General features: G+C 41.1%; 1 protein-coding gene across 3 annotated transcripts in view; it reads right to left on the bottom strand.

Moving 5' to 3' along the window:
- The window catches only part of LOC122551780 (contactin-associated protein-like 5), a 1290980-nt gene that overhangs the window by 652805 nt on the left and 615267 nt on the right, over window positions 1-22908 (bottom strand). For all 3 annotated transcript variants that reach the window (XM_043694243.2, XM_087989330.1, XM_043694244.2), the window contains 2 exons: window positions 21780-21983; window positions 19932-20116 (listed from right to left, as the gene is read on the bottom strand). In XM_043694243.2, the coding sequence (XP_043550178.2) occupies window positions 19932-20116; window positions 21780-21983 (389 nt within the window). The remainder of the gene's footprint in view (window positions 1-19931; window positions 20117-21779; window positions 21984-22908) is intronic.

Genomic DNA, 22908 nt, shown 5'->3' with positions numbered 1-22908 from the left:
GAAATTCCTTCTCTCAGTACTAAAGGTTGTCCCTTCACTCTGACGCTGTGCTCTCGGGTCCAAGTATCTTCTGCTAATGGAAACATCTTCCTCAAGTCCACTTTATCCAGGCCTCACAGTATCCTGTACGTTTCAATCAGATGCCCCCCATTCTTCTTCACCCCATCCAGTACAAACCCAGAATTGTCACCTAGCTACAGTTCAGGAATGGAAAAGAGTCCCCTCATCGTGTCCCCAAAGAGACGATCAACTGCTTCTCATATGACAAGCCGTCATCCCAGGTTCATTCTTGTAAACCTTCCCTGGAACCCCTCCAGCATGAACACATCCTTCCTTAGATAGAAGATGAAAAATTGTTCCCAATGTTCCACTTGCAGTCTGACCACAGTATTATTGTGACAATGCTTTTGGCTTTAAGAGGTGTATTTTGTCCTTTTTTAAGAAGGGAAGTTTTCAGCCATAGGTAGTGAGCTATCCAGTCGAAGCCAATGAAGAAAACAGTTTGTGAAGCCTTGGTTTCTTTTCGTGTTTAAAGTTGGAACAACGGAAGCAGTCTGAATGGATTCAGGCTTCCACAGGACAAAGGTTTTAGTTCAGCTTTCAGTAGATCTGAGGCTTTGAAGTTAGTTGTGGAAGTTGTCTCCCTCTCTGCTGTAACTAAAAACTTGGATTCTCTTTCTGTTGTCAGAATCACATGAGATAATCTATTTTACTGACTGCGCCTTTGCTCAGGGAATGTTTATGTAATGTTATTATATTGAAAAAGTTACTGTTTAATTTATTATTCTGTTAAGTTTTCCAGTAGGGTTAAAGTTATACCAGTTTCTCTTTTGTTTGCTTGTATGTAAACTGGGGGCAAAAATAAAGTGTGCTTTGCTTAAAATCAAGTTGCGTGACCAATCAAATTTACATCTGGAACACAGCACCTTACGCTTGCCTTTAAATAAAATAGAATTTTGGGTCGAGGCTGTCTCCTGGATATATTTGCAGAGGGTTTGATCTGGTCCATAACAATCTTACAGCATCAGCAGTGCATCTCTGCTCTTGTATTATAGACATCTTGAAATGAATGCTCACGTTGCATTTGCCTTCCTCCCTGTCAAATGAGCCTGCATGTTAACTTTAGGAGAATCTTGAACTTGGACTCCCAGGCCCTTTCTGAAGCTGTTCCCCATTTAGAAAATACTCTGGGCCTCTATTCTTGCAAAGAAAGTACACAAGCTCACACTTTCCCATATTGTATTCCATCTGCCACTTTACAGTCCAATTTCCGAGCCTTCAGCCAAATCCTTCAGCAACCTCACCATCTCCTCAACACCACCTGCCCCTTCCATCTAACATTGTGTCTTTGTTAGGCTTAAAGATGTTAAGACACGCTGTGCAGTGTTAGCACTGGTGAAATGTGTAGCTTCTGCAATACTGACTTATTGCAATCCACAGTAATCACACTGAGCCAAAGCATGAATCATTAAAAAACAAAAACCACTTCAGTCATGCATGGGAAAGATTTATTTTAAAAATCACATCACAGTTGATGTGCAGAAAATAACAAACTATAGGAACTATGCGTATTTCCCAAGAATTAGTGATTCAAGAAAAATAAGAATTTTGGTATTGTAATGAAATTTACAACTTAACCCTATTCTTCGCAGCTGGTATAAGACAACAGAAGCTTAAAGTAGCCTGAACAACTCTTCAATTATTACAGAAAAAGTATAATGAAGGAATGATAAAAACTTATATTTAATCAAACGAACATATAGAAACATCTAGGAGAAAGTGACAACTGCTGATGCTGGAGATCAGAGTCGAGACTGTGGTGCAGGAAAAGCACAGCAGTTCTGGCAGCATCCGAGGAGCAGTAGAATCATTGTTTTGGGCATAAGCCCCTCATCAGGAATCCCTTTCTGATGAAGGGCTTATGCCTGAAACGTCGATTCTCCTGCTCCTCGGATGCTGCTTGACCTGTTGTGCTTTTCCAGCACCATAGTCTCGAATATGGAAACATAGGCCAGGGGTGGTGGTGGAGGCAGATATGATAAGAGCCTTTAAGGGGCTTTTAGATAAGCACATGAATACGTAATGAATGGAGGGATATGGACCAATGGCAGGCAAAAAGGATTTGTTTAATTTGGTGTCATGTTCGTGTGCTGTACAGATCCATGTTTCATGCTGTGATGATGCTGTTGCTTTAAGAGTAGTGTTTTGTCCTAGTATCCTTTAGAGGGAGATTGGGGGACAGATAATGAGAAGATAAACAATTTGTGAGGCCTTTTTTTTAAATTGGAAGAATAGAAGAAGCCTGAGTGGGTGTGGTTAAGCTCTGACAGATCCAGGACAGTAACGTTTAGACCGATTTTGCTGGAGTCTCAGCAGGATTGGATAGCATTGAAACTCTCTCAGCTGCTATACTCTGTCCCTCTGGGGAGCTGCTGCATGCACATGCAATCCTATCTGTTTTTCTGAATTTGCCTTTTTGCCAAAGGGTGTGTTTATGGGATGTTACTATTTTGGAACAGTTAATTAATAATAGGTACTGTATCTATTCTTCTGTGAAGTTTTTCAATAGGGTTAAGATATTCTATGCTCTTCTTTCTTTTGTTGTATTTTAACGACAAGGTTTGAATAAATTCTGTTTTGCTTAGTATCAAGTAGTTTGACCAGTCAAATCGCATCTGGAACACAGCACCTTTAAAATAAGAAAAAGTTAGGATCTAGACTACCTTCCTAATATGCTTTGAGGGTATCTGGTCCAGTCCATAACAATGTCCTCTGTCTGGACAGTAAAGTAGCTGAGTACCCTAATCATGAGAAGTTGAATCAAATCCAACTGTTATGCCCAGTGCAAGCATGTCCTATCAGTAACTTTCTAAATATGAACTGTATTTGATCTGGGATGATCCAGAATGTTTTTTTTCTTTTAAAATAGACACTGATAGGATGCAAAAAATGGCTATTAAGAGACCAAGTGATTCAAAATAACTGCCACATTGTAATAACGCTTGCCTTCATTGGTTGGGGCATCGAATATAAAAGAGGTAAAAACAATGACTGCAGATGTTGGAAACCAGATTCTGGATTAGTGGTGCTGGAAGGGCACAGCAGTTCAGGCAGCATCCGAGGAGCAGTAAAATCAACGTTTCGGGCAAAAGCCTGATGAAGGGCTTTTGCTGGAAACGTCAATTTTACTGCTCCTCGGATGCTGCCTGAACTGCTGTGCTCTTCCAGCACCACTAATCCAGCATCAAATATAAAAGTTGGCAAATTATGTAACAGCTGTAGAATACTTGTGTTAGGCCACATTTGGAATATTATATGCAGTTCTCTGGTCATCAAATTACCAGAAGGACATAGATGCTTTGGAGAGGGTGCAGAGAAGATTCACCAGGATGTTGCCTCGTCTGGAGGGTTTTAGTTATGAGGAGAGGTTTGATTAATTCAGATTGCTTTCACTGGAAAGACGGAGGCTGAAGGGAGACCTGAGAGAGGACTTCAAAATTATGAGAGGCATCAATAGGGTGTATAGTCAGAGGCTTTTTCCCAGGGTGGAAAAATCAACTACAAGAGGGCTCAGATTAAAGGTGAGAAGGGGAAAGTTTAGGGGAGAAGAGCGGGGGAAACTTTTCATACAGAGGGTGGTGGGCTCCCGGAACGCACTGTCAGTGGAGGTGGTGGAAGCAGGATTGAAGTAGCATTTAAGGCATCTCATGATAGACACATGAATGGGAGGGGAACAGAGGGATAGAAACCATGTATGGGCAATAAGCAGTGTGTCTAAATAAGGGATAGGAATTGGTGCAGGCATGGTGGGCTGTTCTTGTGCTGTATTGAATCATATCGTATTGCATTGTCTGGAAGGAGGAGGGAACGCTCCAGAGTAAAGAGATCCTTATCCAGTCCATTTATAATGCACCCCTGACTTGAATCAGTCACCCAGAAACCAAGAGATTGATTGTCTTGAATGCCTGGTGTGAAGTTCTGCATAGCAGCAACAGCAACAAAGACAGCAACATCCAAATCCTTAAAAAGTCGAGAAATCAGAATCGAAAGGTTTCCATGCCTGTTTCTTTTCAGTCCACCAACACAGAGAACTGACTTCGGATATAAACAGATAACTTCTCAACCTGTTAAAAAAAAGGTCCACTTCTTCAAGGGACTCCTGCGTTGACTTTGATAAATAACATCAGTCATTTAATACAACTAATTACAATTCAGGAATGGAAAACAATTCCTCACCGTGTCTACAATCATGCAGTCTACAACTGTTCCTTTATTTATAATGTGTCAAAGTAGACTATCTGCTTTAACCATATCTTCCATTGTTAAAATGATCACACAGTCAGAAATTAAGGAATACACATACATTCCTTTTCAAAAGCACAGTGTATCCTTTCCCCAAACAGAAGCCAAGAATGAAGAGAAAATGAGGTCTGCAGATGCTAGAGATCAGAGATGGAAATGTGTTGCTGGAGAAGCGCAGCAGGTCAGGCAGCATCTAGGGAACAGGAGAATCGACGTTTCGGGCATTAGCCCTTCTTCAGAAGCCAAGAATGACTTACCATAAAAGCTGCGTTCAAGGTTTATGTGGGAAATAATTTGTATATTTTCAACATAGCTGATATTTAACTTGGCTACAATTAGAAGCTTTCTAATGACTGATGTGCAATATATAATCCACTGTGCCCTGTAAATTTTTCCGTGGCCTCTGCTTTCTCCATTTCTATAACCTTCTGAAATTTCTGCTCTCCCACAATCTGGTGTTCTTAACATCTTAAATTTCGCTCTCCAACATTGATAGGAATCCCTTCAACTACCCAGGGTCTAAGCTTTGAAAATTCCTTTGACATTAATCTTCTGGTCACAAATGTCTCTTTATTTGCATTATTAGATCCCTTCAAAATTTTGAACGCTTCTGTTAGATCTGCATCTAATCATTTCAGCTTTGAGTGGGACAATCATAACTTCTCCAGACTCTCTTCATAATTCAACCTCCTTGGCTCCATTCTAGAAAATGCTTTTAGAATTTGTATGTTGATCAAAAGAGGAGAGAATCACCCTTAAGACAATAAAATAAATTCTCACAAAGTAACTCTACCTCATGGCTTTGATCTCCTTTTGTCCAGTCACACAGTCATAGAGATGTATAGCCCGGAAATAGACCCTTCAGCCCGACTCCATCCATGCTGACCAGGTTTCCCAAACTGAATTAGTCCCATTTTCCTGTGTCTGGCCTATATCCCTCTAAGCCTTTCCTATCCATGTACCTATTCAAATGTGTTTTAAATTTTGTAATTGTACTAGCCTCCACCACTTCTCCTGACATCTCGTTCCATACATTCTTCACCCTCTGTGTGAAAAAGTTGCCTCTCAGCTCCCTTTTAAATCTTTCCCTTTTCACCCTAACTTACACCCTCTAGTTTTGGACTCCTCTATCCTGGGGAAAAGACCTTGTCCATTTACCCTATCCATGCCCCTTATGATTTTATCAACCTCTAGGAGATCACACTCAAGGGAAAACAGCCCCAGCCTGTTCAACCTCTCTTCATAATTCAAACCTTCCAGTCTCAGTAATACCCTTCACTATTTTGTGTTCACTTTATTCTTGCTCATAGATGTAAATAATTGCAGGTTGGCATTTTGAGTCAGAAACATACCAGACAACAAGGCATAGGTGTCAAAATGGTAATTAAGCTATTGCGAGGTATGTATGTCATTTCAATGCAAATTGTGTAACTGCTTTCTCCTAACTCTGTTTTGTTATATCTATATTCACTCATGGGACGTGGGCATCACTGGGTGGGCCAGCATTTAATGCCCATCTCTCACTGTCCTTGCCAAAGTGCTGGTGAGCAGTCTCCTGGAACCTCTGCAGTCCTTTTGGTGCAGATACACCCACAATCCCATTAAAGGAGAGTTCCAAGATTTTGGTTCAGTGACACTGAAGGAGCAGCAATGTGTTTCCAAGTCTGGAAGTTGAGTGTCTTAGAAGGGAACTTGCCGATAATGATCCCATTTTGCTTTGCTCTTGCTCTTCAAGATGGGAGTGATTGTGGATTAGGAAGGTGCTGTCTTAAGAACCTAGGCAATTTTCTGCAGTACATCTTGTAGATGTTTCAACTGCTGCGACTGAGCCTCAGTGGTCGAGGTTGGAGGGAGTGGATGTTTGTGCATGTGGTGCTAATGAAATGGGCTGCTTTGTCTGAGATAGTGTTAAGCTTCTTGAGTGTTCTTGAAGCTGTACTTATCCTGCCAGTGGAGAACATTCCAGCATGTTCCTGGTTGTGCTTTGCATATGGTGGACAGGCTCTGGGAGTCAAGAGGTGAGTTACTTGCTGCAGGTTTCTTAGCGAAAAAAACTAGGAGAAAGTGAGGACTGCAGATGCTGGGGATCAGAGCTTAAAAATGTATTGCTGGAAAAGCACAGCAGGTCAGGCAGCATCAAAGGAGAATGAGAATCGATGTTTCGGGCATAAGCCTGATTCCTGAAGAAGGGCTTATGCCTGAAACGTCGATTCTCCTTCTCCTTTGATGCTGCCTGACCTGCTGCGCTTTTCCAGCAACACATTTTTAAGCAGGTTTCTTAGCCTCTGGCCTGCTATTGTATCCACAGTACTTTCACAGTTAGTCCAGTTCAATTTCTGCTCAATGGTTAGCATGTACTCAATTCTGAAAACACCAAGGTGCTAAGGTGTAGTTATTTACAATTACAAATTACATTTCTTTTGCCCTTGGTGTATTACCGATGACATCAGTATTATTTTTTAATTCAGTAGTAGTCCAGTGCATGGTGCCATTCTGAGACATAACTTCTGCTTCACACATGACTGCATTCTCAATACAAACCTCAAAACACACAGTTACCAATTTGCACTGTTACTCAAATCAGAGTTCAGGATCTGAACATGTCCATTTTTCTGCTACTTTTGTCCCAGTTCACTGCTTCAGGAAATAATTCTGCTCTTTTGGATATGGCAACTGAAACATCATCCACTTCCCTCAGCAGGACACTGCTTTTAAAGCCGATGGCAAGCATTGGTTATCTTGTTGACCATTAGGTTTTGAGCATCCTGTGGCAGCAACTAAATTGGAGTGACAATTGACTGACAGTTCTTTTCTATCGATATTTTCCTGGCATATTCTTTACGCAATCTCTCTGTAGGATTCTAACAACATATCAAAATCACATTTCACCATTCAGATTGATTGGATTGCCTAGGAGCTTAAATACATGACAAAGAAGGAGAAAATACTTTACATATGTAAATTTCCAAGCTCTAAAATTTGCTGTTTTACACACATTTGGATTCCACTGAGAGGAACTGGGTAAAAGAGCATTCCTTATATACTTTTGAAAGGCTGAAGATGTTGGATGTTGGGTCCTAAATCTCTATTACTGGATACTTGATCCTCTTATGTCTGGATCTGATGAAGACTAATTGATTAAAAACATTGCCATGATGGGTGAACAATTTGATTGCTATTGCATTATGCATCCATCAGGATGATATAATAAGAACTTTGTGGTTTTTAACCCTTTTACCTACCCATTCAGAGATGAAGGGATTTGTCTTACAAAGAGTGACTGGGCAGTTTAGGCCAATACACTGAAAGTTAGAAGAATGAGAGGAGTTCTTTGGGGTAAATAAAGTGTTAAAGGGAATTGACAAAGGAGGTGCAGAACAGGTAATTCCTTATGTGGGGCAATCTGGAATGAGAGGTCATAGATATAGGATCAGAGGTAGCAGATTAAAAATACAGATGCAGAGAAATAAATTCTCTCAAAGGGACATGGATGTCACTACCTCAGAGTGAGGTAGTTGCTGAGACATTGAGTAAATTTAAGGGCGAGATAGACAGACTTTTATTTGAAAGGTTAAGGAGATGATGAATGATTGAATGATTTATTTATTGTCAACTATATCATGAAGATACATTGAAAAACGTTTTGTAGCCACAATCTGGTGGCACTTTGAGTTACAATAAAGCTATAAAGAAATTATTTAAATAAGAGTTCATCTTCTGTTCAAATTGGGATCTTAAGCATGGCTTCATAGCTCCAACAAGTTCTCCACAAGGTATTCTGTGCCTCAAGTAGTCCTGCTCTGGAAGCAGCAACAATGACCCAGGAGACACCGGCTCGATTGCCTCTGCCTCGCCAATACAGCCAAGAGTCCAGATTCTGAGCCTACCGCCATCAGGAGACCCTGCTCTGGCACCACCACCACCAAAAATACAAGCTCAGGGCCAACATTAGCCAGAGGTTCCCACTCCATACACTGTTGCAACCAAGACTCCTGGCTCTGAGCAATGCCTATGCCCCCATGGTCCACATTGCCAATGCTGCAGCCACGCACCCAATGACACCGCTCCAGCCTCTGGGATGAAGAAGAAAAGATGAAGAAAAGAAAACAGACCAAATTACATGGAAAAAAACAATGCTGCCCGGCCTGGAATGGACAGGCTCCCATGAGCCCAAACACTACCTACCGTGCTGGTACCATCGTGGCAAGAAAGTGGAGTTGAGGCCTAGATGAGATCAGCCACGATCATATTACATGTCAGATCAGGCTTAAGGTGCTGAATTGCCTACTCCTGCTCTGAGTTCTTACATTTTTAATTCCTACATTTCAACATTAGGAAGGAATTTTGAAATCCCATTTCAGTATTTATGGGATTATGATGAGGGGGCTGGTGGTTTTTCTATTTCTTAGTCAAGTGACAGATTCATGAGTTGCACAAAGACTTCCAGATCTTAAAAAGGGTTTGTGAGTTCTCTTTATAAATTATGTCTTGTCTAAGTGGGTTCACCATCATACTGATTAAAGGGGTTGAGAGGAGTAAAAGAGCAGAAGGAGTGGGATGAAGTGTGGTCAAGGAAATGTGGAGGGGACAGGTATTAGAATTACAAGGCTGAGCATGAGTGCGGATTTATGGTGAACTGGGGCAACTTTTCAGGGAAAAGAGATGGGGATTGTAACCAGGAATGTCGACATTAGCCTGTCTTTGTCTCGACACAGTCCATTCTTCCCAGAGGTGAGAAATCAAAAGTGAAAAACATCTGTGGTAAAACCAAACTGTATTCATTTGGTATCACAGCACATTTGGTAAGGTATACTAATATGATGCTTCCATTGATTTTCAATTGTATAGCAATAGCCTTTTATTTTTGCTTGTAGCAGGGAATTTTAAGTCAATTTAAGATATCACTGATGTATTGAACCATCATTGACAAAGCAATGGTCAGTTTAGTCACTAAATAAGTCTAATGACTGTATAGGACAAGCCACTACTTATGGCAGAGAACTTTAATTAGTTTAACAATTACCAGAATAAACTAGGTAAAGCTAAGTGGACTGGTACAATATCGTAAGAAATAATTGATACACATAATTAAATGGTTCACTTGGTGGAATTAGAAATTATATGTAGCTAGTTTGAATCTATTGATGATATATCAAAGTTGAAGGACTTATGCTGCACAATAGAAAAATAAATTGTTCAACCGAAACAGTTGGTGAAGGGTAACTCAATAAATTCTCCCTCTGTGGAGTTTTCTTAAGTAACTAAGAACAAGCAATGGTTTGTTTCATGAACTGAGTAAGAGAAATCTATAAAAATTGCCAATCAGTGCAATACTACTGATGCTGGAAATATGAAATATAAAACAGGAAATGCTGGAAATGTACTCAGCAGGTCTGGGAGCATCTGTACAGAGACAGAGAAAAACAGAGATAACAGAGTTCAAGCAAATTTCTAGCAAACACATCACCTGGAATTTTATAAAGTCCTCGTGTAACTAAAGGCTGGAAAGGCAGCACCTTAGCTGCTCATTAACTAGAAATAGGCATCCATAGCTGTTAGGGATGCCCGCGGCCAGAGGTGGTGCAAGCTGGCTGCCTGTGGAGTTTTAGTTGGCATAAATATGGCAGAAAAAGATTTTTGCTGCGGTAACTCAATTAAGTTGCTGAGTTGAGAATTAAAGAGAAATCATAAGTTAAGACAATTGTAGCTTTGAGAATAAAATAAATCCAAGAAAACAGATAGAACAAAGAATCTTACAAATTAAACAGCGAGTGGTAGGAGAAGGAAAATATTCTGCCTGGAAGTCAGTGGTGAGTGGTGTTCCTTGGGCCTCTGTCCTTGGGCCTCTACTGTTTGTAATTTTTATTAATGACTTGGATGAGGGGATTGAAGGATGGGTCAGCAAGTTTGCAGACGACACAAAGGTTGGAGGTGTCGTTGACAGTATGGAGGGCTGTTGTAGGCTGCAGCGGGACATTGACAGGATGCAGAGATGGGCTGAGAGGTGGCAGATGGAGTTCAACCTGGATAAATGCGAGGTGACTCATTTTGGAAGGTCGAATTTGAAAGCTGAGTACAGGATTAAGGATAGGATTCTTGGCAGTGTGGAGGAACAGAGGGATCTTGGTGTGCAGGTACATAGATCCCTTAAAATGGCCACCCAAGTGGACAGGGTTGTTAAGAAAGCATATGGTGTTTTGGCTTTTATTAACAGGGGTATTGAGTTTAAGAGCCATGAGATCTTGTTGCAGCTCTATAAAACTTTGGTTAGACTGCACTTGGAATACTGCGTCCAGTTCTGGTCGCCCTGTTATAGGAAAGATGTGGATGTTTTGGAGAGGGTTCAGAGGAGGTTTACCAGGATGCTGCCTGGACTGGAGGGCTTATCTTATGAAGAGAGGTTGACTGAGCTCAGACTTTTTTCATTGGAGAAAAGGAGGAGGAGAGGGGATCTAATTGAGGTATACAAGATAATGAAAGGCATAGATAGAGTCGATAGCCAGAGACTATTTCCCAGGGCAGAAATGGCTAACACAAGGGGTCATAGTTTTAAGCTGGTTGGAGGAAAGTATAGAGGGGATGTCAGAGGCGGGTTTTTTACACAGAGAGTTGTGAGAGCATGGAATGCGTTACCAGCAGCAGTTGTGGAAGCAAGGTCATTGGGGACATTTAAGAGACTGCTGGACATGCATATGGTCACAGAAATTTGAGGGTGCATACATGAGGATCAATGGTTGGCACAACATCATGGGCTGAAGGGCCTGTTCTGTGCTGTACTGTTCTATGTTCTATGTTCTAAACTATAAGAAGTTATGTACAAACTCACAGTGGCGGATATCTGTAACAGGCCGTCTGATAAGAGATATTTGGGAATCGACTTGCTGAAGACTGTAGTTTAGCAAAATAGAAACATCATGTACTTTATTGGGAAAGGTAGAGTATCACTGACTGCCAATCTGAGCTGTAATTAAGAGGGCAACTGGGTCCCATGTGAAAGCCAGATATAGAATGGTCTTTGGCCTCTCCCACATGTGTGATAAAAGACCTCTGAATAAAGGTTATTTGTAGTGCTTAACACAAAACTGGCGATTTCTCACTGATATCACTCCCCAACAATAGTGAACAACCATTATCAACAACCATTTTACACCATTTGCTGGCATTTCACCGATACCTAAACAGATACTTCCCAAACTGATAAATTTGCCCAAGGCAACCTCCAAGTGGCTTCTTGTGAATTGGGCTCTTATTTTCTGAGACAATTGCTTAATATTTTCATCCTTCCAAATTACTGGAACCTACCTGCCTGGTCCTGGTAGACAGACACATTTTCTGTCAATATGGAGGTGCCTCTCTTTTCCCTTGTAGCCTCAGCAGTGACCATTACACTTATGTGGCTATGTCAGTAAGCCCTTATATCCAGACCCACAGTGGACCCGCTTTTGCTCAATACAATTCCGCCTGTTTCACACTGTTTCTCTCTCAAAAGATGCATTAAATCTACTGAATATTTCCAGCTTTTATTTCCTAATTCTCAAAACCAAGCAGCTGCCGGTGATGACTGATTGGATTTGATCAAGAATGCTATGACTTCCATGCTTAGAGCTATAATAAGTTGCTAAATCAAAGGTGTTTGTTTCTTTTTTTAATTTGTTCTGATATAACGTGTATTTCGTCAACCCGAACTCACTGTAATGCGATTGAAGAATTGGGGATGCACTTTCTGAAGCGCAACTTTTAAACATGTGTTTGGTTGTAATGCAATTACACCGCCAATATTTTAAGTGCTCTTTCTGAACCACAATTTTTCCATAACTCAGGATTGCACAAGAACACCACCATTCCATTATAAAAATACAGACTGTACTGACTTAATGTCATTCACGTCCTTTACACCAGACTTCTGATGTAACTCTCTGCTTGGAAATTGGTGACAGAGGTCAGTGGAATTGCTTTAGGGGTGATCTCAAAGCATTCCTGAAGACTCAGCTGATTCACAATAGTCCCTTTCTTGTGACCAATCAAAATGGGAAAAGTTTATTCTGGAGGGCGACAAACACATCGAGAGACTTAATCGGGAATTTGCACAGGTTAAAGGATTTAACAAGGTGGAAAAAACTCTAAGTAACACATCTCCTCAACCCTTCAAGCCCTGCTTGCCCCACATGTGACAGAATCTGCATGGTGGACTTTTCAGTCATCTTAGAATCCATTCTGTCAGAACGAGAGCAAGTCATCGTCAATTCTGAGCGCCTGCCCAGGAAGGAGAAGGTTTACTTACGGTGACCATTTACTGAATCTGTAACACCTGATATTCAACGACTTAAGGGACAAGTCACCCGCATTTCACTGTACCATCAGTCGCTCACTAAAGCTATAACCTCTTAGGAAAAGATGAGACTCATCACAAAGTCAGGTGAAAACAAAACAAAAGTCAAATTAATTCAGCTTCAATGGAGTCCAGGCAGTAGATATCTTAGAGACAATTAAAGCTGCACACTTAAAAAATGATGGGAAATGATAAACTTGCATTTAGGTAGTGTCTTTCATAAACTCACAGCAGCAGTCCAGAACACATTAAGTACTTTTGAAGCATAGTCACAGTTCATCTTATTGAATAGCAGAGCATACTCAAGGGGCTGATTGGCCTTCTCCTAGCTCCTGCTTCATGTGTCGGAAATGTGGCAGCCAATTTGTGCACAAGAGGCTTCCACATTGTTTTTTGTTTAATATCCACTCATGGTATGTGGGCATCAGTGGCTGGTCAATATTTAATGTCCATCCCTGGTTGCCCTTGAGAAGGTGATGTTGAATTGTCTTCTTGAACCACTGCAGTCCACCTACTGTGGGTTGACCCCCAATGACCTTCAGGAGGGAGCTCCAGGATTTTGACTCAGCGATACTGAACAAACGGTGTTATATTTCCAAGTCAAAATGGTGAGTAGCTTGGAGGGGAACTTGCAGGCAGTGATGTTCTCATGTATCTGTTGCTCTTGTCCTTTTAGATGGAAGTGGTTGTGGGTTTGGAAGGTGCTGTCTGAGGATCTTTGGTGAATTTCTGCAGTGCACCTTGTAGATAGTGCACACTGCCATGTCTGAGCATTGCTGGTGGAGGGAGTGGATGCTTGTGGATGTGATGCCAATCAAGTCAGCTGCTTTGCCCTGGATGATGTCAAGCTTCTTGGAGTTGCACCCATCCAGGCAAGTGGTAATATTCGCATTCCTGACTTACATTTTGTAAATTGCGGACAGACTGTCAGGATTCACGAGGAGAGATATCCTCTGCAGTATTCCTATCTTCTGATCTGCTCTTGATTTGTATTTGAGACACAATTGAGTAACTCTAGGGTGTTGTTGGTGGAAAATTGAATGGTGCTAATATCATTGAATGTCAAAGAACAGTGGTTAGATCGTACCTTATTGGGGATGGTCATTGCTTTGCATTTGAGTGGCATGCATGTTACTTAACATTTGTCAAACCAAGCCTCAATATTGTACTGATCTTGTTGCATTTTCATAATGACCAGTTAATATCTCCCTTTTTTGTCATAATGTGATGTCAGGGTAGGTATATTATTGCCTATAACTTTCGTGTTCTACATTGGAGCAAAGCAATGAACATTCTCCCAAGGTGGTAGACAGGTCCTTGCTTTGACACCTCACGCAAACAGTGGTATCTCTGACAGCATAATTCTTCCTCATTATCTGAGTTTGACTATCAATCTACATTAGCCATGCTCAAGTCCTGGAGTGGGATTTGAACCTCTGACTTTCTGGCTTGAGGATGTGAATGCTAAGTAAAGAGCTCTAAAGGACAGGAGGAAGAGTAATGAAAAAACTTCACAAAAGAATTGTAATATCTAGGACTTGCCAATGGACAACATTTTCTGCATTTTAAAAATAGTTTTATTTGGAGCTGTAAACATGCTTTTTTTCTACCTTGAGTAATTATTATTTTTAATGACTCCATGTTGATCGGCATTAAAAATATCTACCTAAGAGATGGAATACAAACCTAACTGTAATTATAATCAGTCCACAGAATATTATACCGCTGGGAGGATTTGTTTTTTTTCGATCACATTAAACATATGCATCTCACAATTGCAGGTTTTAGAGGCCGAAAGTAATTAGATGCTGAAAACAGTTAATTACTTTTCTTTCTTCACTCAATGTACAAATAATTTTTAACCATGTCTTTGTGAAAATCTCAAGTGTTTTTCTACAGCAATGGTGCACGTAATTATTATAAAGATGTCTTTTTGAATTCTCCACTGACCGTAAATTTGCTGCTTCAGTATTGCACACGCTTTTTGTGTCATACTAATGCTAAATGACAAACATAATCTTCTGAAATGGCCGAACAAGCCACTCATTTGGATCAATCGCAATGAAGTCTCAGCAAAGAAATGACGCCAGATGGACCAGCGGACACCAGAAAAGACGACGGCAGAAATAGCCCTGCCGACATTGCGAAGTCCCCTTTCCTAACATCTTGGAGTGAATGCCAAAACTGGGAGAGCTGCCTCACAGACTTGTAAAGCAACAGCTTGATACAGTCATGCTCACAGAATGAGTAGCAGCTAAATGCACTACCAACAAGATACACAACAGAAATTCACCAAAGATCCTTAGACAGCACCTTCCAAATCCATGACCATTTCCATTTAGAAGGACAAAGGCAGCAGATACATGAGAGCACCATTTGCAAAATCCCTTCCAAGTCACTCACGTCCTGACCTTGAAATACATTGCCTTTCCTTCACTGGATCAAAATCCTGGAATTCTCTCATTGAGGGCATTGTGTGTCAAGCTATGGTATAGAGACCACAGCATTTCATAAAAACAGCTCACCGCCATCTTCTCAAGGGCAACTAGGGATGGGCGAAAAATGCTGGGCAGAATTGTATAAGTTCGGAGGAAGGAAATTCCACAGCTTGGGATCCAGTGAGGCAGATGGAAGCACAGTTACTAATGATGCATGATGGTCATCAAGGCTCAACAGACTGTGAGTGTTGCAGTTTTTGAGGGGATCATAGAAGGTTACAAAGATAGGAGGTTTCTATTTAATTCATTTTCAATAATTGGAGTCATCGGCAAAATCAACATTCGTTGACTTGAGAAGCTTTTTTTAATACATCCCAGTGTCTTTTTAGGCCTTTTCAGCAAGGACGATACAACCACATCACAGTGGGTCAGGAGTCCATCGTGGGTTTGATGAGATAAGGAGGGCAAATTTTCTCCCCTCAATGACACTAGACAACCAGTTGGGTTTTTTATGACAATTTAGTGTTTTCACGGTTACCGTCAACAATCCAACAGTCTTGGAACTGGCCCTTTGTCAGACCATAGAATGTTACAGACGACAGGAAGTCCAGCATACTCAAGGCTTAAATACTTTATTCTACAACTGAGTAAAGATCTCACACTGACTTATACCAACCATATGGCTAATGGATGAAATTGATGTTGCCAAACTGGGCAATCGCGTAACAAAAGATATTATGAATAAACATTGATTCAGGGCCACTAGACATCACAGCAGGGAGTAGTACTGACAGTGCTGAACTCTGGAGGTTGCTGCACCAGAATGTACTATATTGGGGAGGCTCAATGTGTGTTTATTTTTAATCTTAAATGTATTAACTGGTCGAGTTTAAACTTCCCAGCTGCAGTTGTGTCATTTGAGCACATCTCCAGTCATCAGGAATTTGGCATTTGAAGGAGGAGTTGTATTTCTGTGGGCATGATTTGGAGATGCCGGTGTTGGACTGGGGTGTACAAAGTTAAAAATCACGCAACACCAGGTTATAGCCCAACAGGTTTAATTGGAAGCACACTAGCTTTCGGAGTGACGCTCCTTCATCAGGTGATCACCTGAATAAGGAGCGTCGCTCCGAAAGCTAGTGTGCTTCCAATTAAACCTGTTGGACTATAACCTGGTGTTGTGTGATTTTTAACTTATTTCTGTGGGCGAAGAGGTAGTTTTCTAATAGAAAACGTCTTCTTCTGAATAAGTTTTAAGGAAACAGTTAAAGGCACATTGTGCAATCTAATAATTGAAAAAAGGACATCTGTCTTTTATTCGTCATTTCAACAATACCACCCAGTTTTCATAGGTATCATACTGTGGTCAAAGCCGATGCAATATATTTACTGCTGGTTTGCACTTCTAGTCATAACCAGAAAACATTTACCCACAGAAGGACACCTACAACCAGATCACTCATTCTCAAGCAGAACAGAGAGAAAATAAAAATGTGGTTAATCTTGAGACTGTTCAATTCTAAAAGTCATAGTGCATTATTTTCAACATGTTTGAGACTTCCTTAAATTAATCAATTCCAGACAGTGAAAGTCAACAACAACAAACTCTTACATTTATGGAGCACTTAGTATTGTGGTTCTAACATTATGAAGTGACCAAAGGCACTTTACGGCAGCATTAGGTTAAAGAAAATGACACCAAGTCACACAAGGAGATATCGAGACGAAAAATCTGATCAAAAAGGTACATTAGAAGGAGTGCCTTGAAGGAACTTGCAGACAAAAGAACATTTGATTTGGAATAGATTTAGGTCATTAGGCCTCTCAAATCTGCTCTACCATTCAATCAGATCAGGATTGTTTTGAATTCCACATTCAAATCGACCCCAGTACACCTCTGATTTTCCTTGCCTAAACAAGAATATATCTAACTCTGCATTACAAACATTCAATAACACCATCTGCACTGTCTTCTCAGGCACAGAATTCCAAAGTCACACAAGCATCTGGGAGAAACAAAATCTCCTCACCTCTGTCCTAAAAGGGTGAAACCTAGTTTTTAAACAGTGCCCCTCATTCTGGACTCACCCTCGAGATGAAAGATCATTTCCATTTCCACCTCACTGCGACTGTTCAAGTCACCTCTCCTTCTTTTAACCCTGGAGTCAAGCCCAGTGTTATAAAACAACCCACTCATTGCAGTCATCAATGGAATAAACCCCTTTAGAACATCCTTCAATGGATTAGTTAGGCCACATTTGGAATAATACAGATGACACAAAGATAGGTGGAGGCACAGGTAATTTTGATGTGGCGGGGAGGCTATGGAGGGGCTAGGAGCATGGGCAAAGAAGTGGCAGATGGAATACAATGTGGGAACGTTTGAGGTTCTGCGCTTTAGTAGGAACAGTAGAGGCATGGTCTATTTTTTAACTGGGGAAAAGCATTAGAAATCTGAAGCAGATTGGGGTGGGACTAGATTGGGTTGGGATATCTGGTCGGCATGGACGGGTTGGACCGAAGGGTGTGTTTCCATGCTGTACATCTCTATGACTCTATATAAGGACCTAGGAATCCTAGTTCAGGATTCTCTTAAGGTTAACATGCAACCTCAGTTGCCAGTTAGGAAGCAAATGCAATGTTCACATTCATTTTGAGTGGACGAGAATATGAGAGCCAAGATTTGCTGCTAAGGCTCTATGAAATTCTGGTCAGACCTCATTTGAAATATTGTGAGGAGTTTTGAGTCCCGTATCTGAGGAAATATGAGTTAGCATTGGAGGCGGTCCACAGGAGGTTCACAAGAATAATGCTGGCATTGAAAGGTTTGACATATGAGGAGCAGTTGAGGATTGTGGGTCTGTACTTGATGGCGTTTAGAAGGAGGAGAATGGACTTTTTTATTCATTAATGGGATTAAGGTGTCACTGGCCAGGTCAGCATTTATTGCTCATCCTTAATTGCCCAAATGGCAGTTAAGGGTCAAGACATATTGCTGTGGGTCTGGTGTCACATGTCAGCCAGGATGACAGTTCCCTTCCCCAAAGGACATTAATGAACTAGATGGTTTTTTCTGACAGTCAACAATGCATTTATGGTCATCACTGGGCACTTAATTCCAGATTTTTATTGAAATCAAATTTACCATCTGCCATAGAAGGATTTGAACCTGGGTCTCTAGATGATAATCATTAGGTCGTCACCTTCCTGGATCTCATTGAAACTTACAAAATTTTGAGAGACCTGGATAGAGTGAACATGGAAAAGATGTTTCCACTATTAGGACAGACTGGGACCCAAGGGCATAACTTTAGAGTGAAGGAAATGACCCTTTAGAACTGAGATGAGGAGGAATTTCTTCAGCCAGAGGTTGGTGAATCTGTGGAACTCATTGCCACAGAGGGCAGTGGAGGTCAAATCATTGAGCGTATTTGGGACAGACACAGACTGGTTCTTGAATAGTAATGGGATCAAAGACTGGGAGAAGGCAAAACAAAGAAGTTGAGAAACATATAAGCCATGATCAAAAGACAGAGCAAACTCTATGGGCCAAATGGCCTAATTCTGCTCCTATATCATGGTTTTAGGGACAGGTTCCCTTCATCCACTATGCACATTACTCTTTCAAAGATCTCTGGTGAAATATAATTCCTTTTCACAAAACCATGCTGTTGCTTCCTGTTTACCTTGAGTTTTCATAAGTGCTGAGCTACATAGACAACTTCTTTCATCATTGCTTCTGAACCCTTCCCTAAAACAGACATCAAGCTGTCTAGCCTATACTTTTTCTGTTTCCCTGCCTTCTTGAATAGAAAGCTATTATTTGCTACTTTGCAGAATCTACCAAATTTTTGAAAATCAAGACCAATGCATCTGCTACCTCAACAGTCACTTAATTAAAGACTCTAAGACAAAATACAGCAGGACCCATGGACTTGTTAGACCACTGTTCCAACAGTTTGTTCAAAGCTGCTTCCCTGGTGATTGTATTTTTACCAAGTCCTCTTACATTCCACCTCCTGATTTACAATAAAGAGAGGGAAGGCATTAGGATGGAAGATTAAGGAGTGAATTGTAAGCTTAAGGCCCACTGTAGCTGATGGCATGACCATCAATGGTGCAGGCATTAAAACTGAGAAAACCCAAGAGACCAGAGATTGAGGTGTACCAAAACTGGGTTGGCTTTGGCATTCAGGGATGGGGATGGAGTAAAACATGAAGGGTTTTAAAACCAAAGGTAGAAATTTTACAAGCAAGGTATTGCTTGATTAGGACAGTTTACACAGCAATCACTGGGATGATGCTGAATGGGAGGAACAGTGATATTAATCTATGTTAAGATACAAATCAAAATGTAAACGGCATCTATATTCTTAGAAAGTGGATTTTGAAACACTGAGAACCACAGGAGCTTTCATGCCTCAATGTCATGATTACAACAACCCACTGGCTGTATCAAAAACAAGGAACCAGAATCATGTCCTCCCCAATAAGAGTTTTTCCGCAACACCCATAATTTTTTAGAATAGAGACAATGGAGCACACATTCAAGCCCCAGCCTGATTCTGTCATAGGACGGGTAATAGGGTGTTATATAAATTAACAGCCAAAAACCATTCTTGGTCAGGGCTGTTATACTTTATGAAGTTTTAACAGCGTTTTTGACTTGCACTTCGATATATTTTGAGTTTGGAAAGCAAGGTAGCATGTCAAGTTGTATGGCTTTCAGTTAACATTTCCTAAGCTCTGTGTACCTCTTACACTTTGGCCATTATAATTGATAACAGAAACATTTTAAGGTGCACGTGGGAATGGTGTAAAGTGAAAACATTACATTGTATATCATGATAGATTAATAGTACCTCATAATCAATATCCAGATAATCAAACTCTCCTTTGGTTCGGAAGTGCTGTGTGTGCTGATCCACGGTGAAGTTCACTTGCTTGTTGTAGCGTTCGATGGTAATGGAATGCCAGTGCTGATCGTCGAGCAGACTCCCCAGAGTCACTGAGGTATGGCCATCAACAGATCGCAGTTTTGCATCACCTTGGGTGTAGCACACAAAGGAGAAAGTCAAGAAGTCTAGCATTGAAAGATGATTGTGTTGCATAGAAAAAATCCTTTAGAATTGAGATGTGGTGGAATTTCTTCAGTCAGAGGGTGGTGAATCTGTGGGACTCATTGCCACAGAAGGCGGGGGGCAAGTCATTGGGACAGAAATAGGTTCCTGATTAGGAAGGGGATCAAAGGTTGTGGGAGAAGGCTGGAGAATGGGGGTTGAGAAACATATCAGCCATGATCAAATGACAGAGCAAACTCTAAGGGCCAAATGGCCTAATTCTGCTCCTATATTATGGTATTAGGAACAAGTTCCCTTCATCCGCTTTACAATGATCTAGCAATCTGTGTCCTTGCATAATCAGGCCAAAGACAGCCATTTTACATTAATGCATCAAATCTCCTGATTGTTGTAGATCATTTACTGGACTATTCAAGAATTAAAGTGACACTCTCTGTGAATTGTTTGCAGATCTCAACATTTGATCTCTGCCTGTTGCTCTTTTGGATGTTTTCTTTGGCAATCCTTCATGAGTGTGTTCCAGTGGATTTTCCAGCCAGTTGGTTCCAGTTCTAATGAAGGAACTGACCATAAGATAAAGGGTAGGAGCAGAAGTAGGCCATTCAGCCCATTGAACCTGTTCTCCCTTTCAATGAGATCATGGTCAATCTGATAATCATCAAGTCCAATTTTTTGCGTTTTTTCCCAATAACACTATCAAGACTATGCTTTGGTCACATAGTCAGAAATGCTGTAGACAAGCTGAGAAAATGAACATTGGCTTTTCAGTGACTTCTAGCTAGCCCACCATCTTTGATAAATATATTAATGGCAAAAGTCACAAACCCATATATTTTCCTCATGCCTTTCAAGCCTTGGCTATCTTCTTGGGACACAAACAAAAACAGAAATTACTGGAAAAGCTCAGCAGGTTTGACAGCATCTATGGAGAGAAATCAGAGTTAACGTTTTGGTTTGAGTGACTCTTCCTCAGGATTTTTAGCTTTATGTGGCCAGCAATGTATTTGAAGGTAGGGAAGATGTTTAGCCATTCCCTATATGTTCCCAAGTTGTAGTGAATTAACTTTTTCATCCATTTGCAGCATGTGCAAATATTTGCACTTGAGGACTGGAGGTTGTAACAAAATTTGTTAGAAACATTCAAGCATTCTCAAGCAGAATTCTTAATTGTTTTAAAATTCATTCATGGGTTGAGGTTGTTGCTGGCTAGGCCAGCATTTATTGCTCACCCCTAATTGCCCAGAGGGTAGTTAAGAATCAACCACATTGCTGGAGTCACATGTAGACCAGACTGGGTAAAGATAGCAGATTCCTTCGCTAAAGGACATTGGTGAACCAGATGGGTTTTTCCAACAATCAGCAATGGATTCATGGTCATCATGAGACCCTTACATCCAGATTTTACTGAGTTCAAATTATACCATCTGCCGAGGTTGGATTCGAACCCAGGCCCCCAAAACATTACCTAGGTCACTGGATTAACAGTCTAAGCAATAGCACCACGAGGCCATTGCCTCCTTATCTTCCCTGAAGGAGGGAAGTCATGGGGAGGAGCTGTTCTTAGTTTCAGACTACATCTCAAGATGTTCCAGTTCTTCAAACTATAAAGTAACAGAGCAAAACTCGTACCTAGGTTGATCTGCAGTGAGAGTTTGCCTTTCTTCAGTTCAAGTGTGATGTAATCTCCCCGTTGTCCCTCTCCGTGCAGAACCACTCCATCACTTTGTAAGGTTTTGAACTTCAGGGAGATCATGTCCTTCACTGTACTCATACTCTTTTGGTTGAATCTGTAGAGCAGTGAGCTTCTGCCATCAAAATCAGCCATGTCTGACTCTGCAAACACAGGAGCACACAGATAATGACTTTCACAGAACGCATCGCTCTTCCACCATCATCCCTCTGTCTAACTCTTGACCCCCTCCACCCTTCCACTATTACAAAGTGTAAAAGAACAGCTGAAGCTTGATGATGGATTGGGAATTGAACTCCAATATATTCCTTTACAGTTCCTTATCCATGTACTGCATCGCCAGGTGGATAAGTAGGGTTATAGTGTGAAGTGACAGAGGAGGATTCTGGGGAGATAGAGCATCAAATGTGATCACATTGAGTAGCAAAGCAGGTTCAAAGGATCAAATGGGCTACTCCTACTCTAAGTTCTAAGTCGTTTAGATTACATTACAGTGTGGAAACAGGCCCTTCGGCCCAACAAGTCCACACCGCCCCGCCGAAGCGCAACCCACCCATACCCCTACATTTACCCCTTACCTAACACTACGGGCAATTTAGCATGGCCAATTCACCTGACCTGCACATCTTTGGACTGTGGGAGGAAACCGGAGCACCTGGAGGAAACCCACGCAGACACGGGGAGAACATGCAAACTCCACACAGTCAGTCGCCTGAGGCAGGAATTGAACCCGGGTCTCCGGCTAACCACTGTGCCACCGTGCCGCCCACGATTGTTCCACTGGTGCCAGAAGAATTGATATCTAAAGGACAAATTGAAAGAAACAAATGTGGAATATGGAGATTCTTTCATGTATAAATAGCAAATTACATTGATCTGGAATTTACTCCCTGAAAGATGATGTTGGCAAAATCAACAGTCACTTTCAAAAAGGAATCAGACAAGTGGGATAGTTACTAAGCCGCTCAGATATAGGGAGGAGAATGAGACTAATCAGTCAGGTTTTTCAAAGATTTGCGATGAGGAATAGTCCTTGAATTTCTCTGGGATTCTTGATGGAGCCTTTGT

This window comes from Chiloscyllium plagiosum, unplaced genomic scaffold (genome assembly GCF_037043375.1).
Source record: "Chiloscyllium plagiosum isolate Xiang-an unplaced genomic scaffold, Cpla_swu_hap1 HiC_scaffold_7, whole genome shotgun sequence".
Classification (NCBI taxonomy): domain Eukaryota; kingdom Metazoa; phylum Chordata; class Chondrichthyes; order Orectolobiformes; family Hemiscylliidae; genus Chiloscyllium; species Chiloscyllium plagiosum.
The sequence above is the reverse complement of the archived record's forward strand: the minus strand, read 5'-3'. Positions and strand labels throughout refer to the sequence as shown.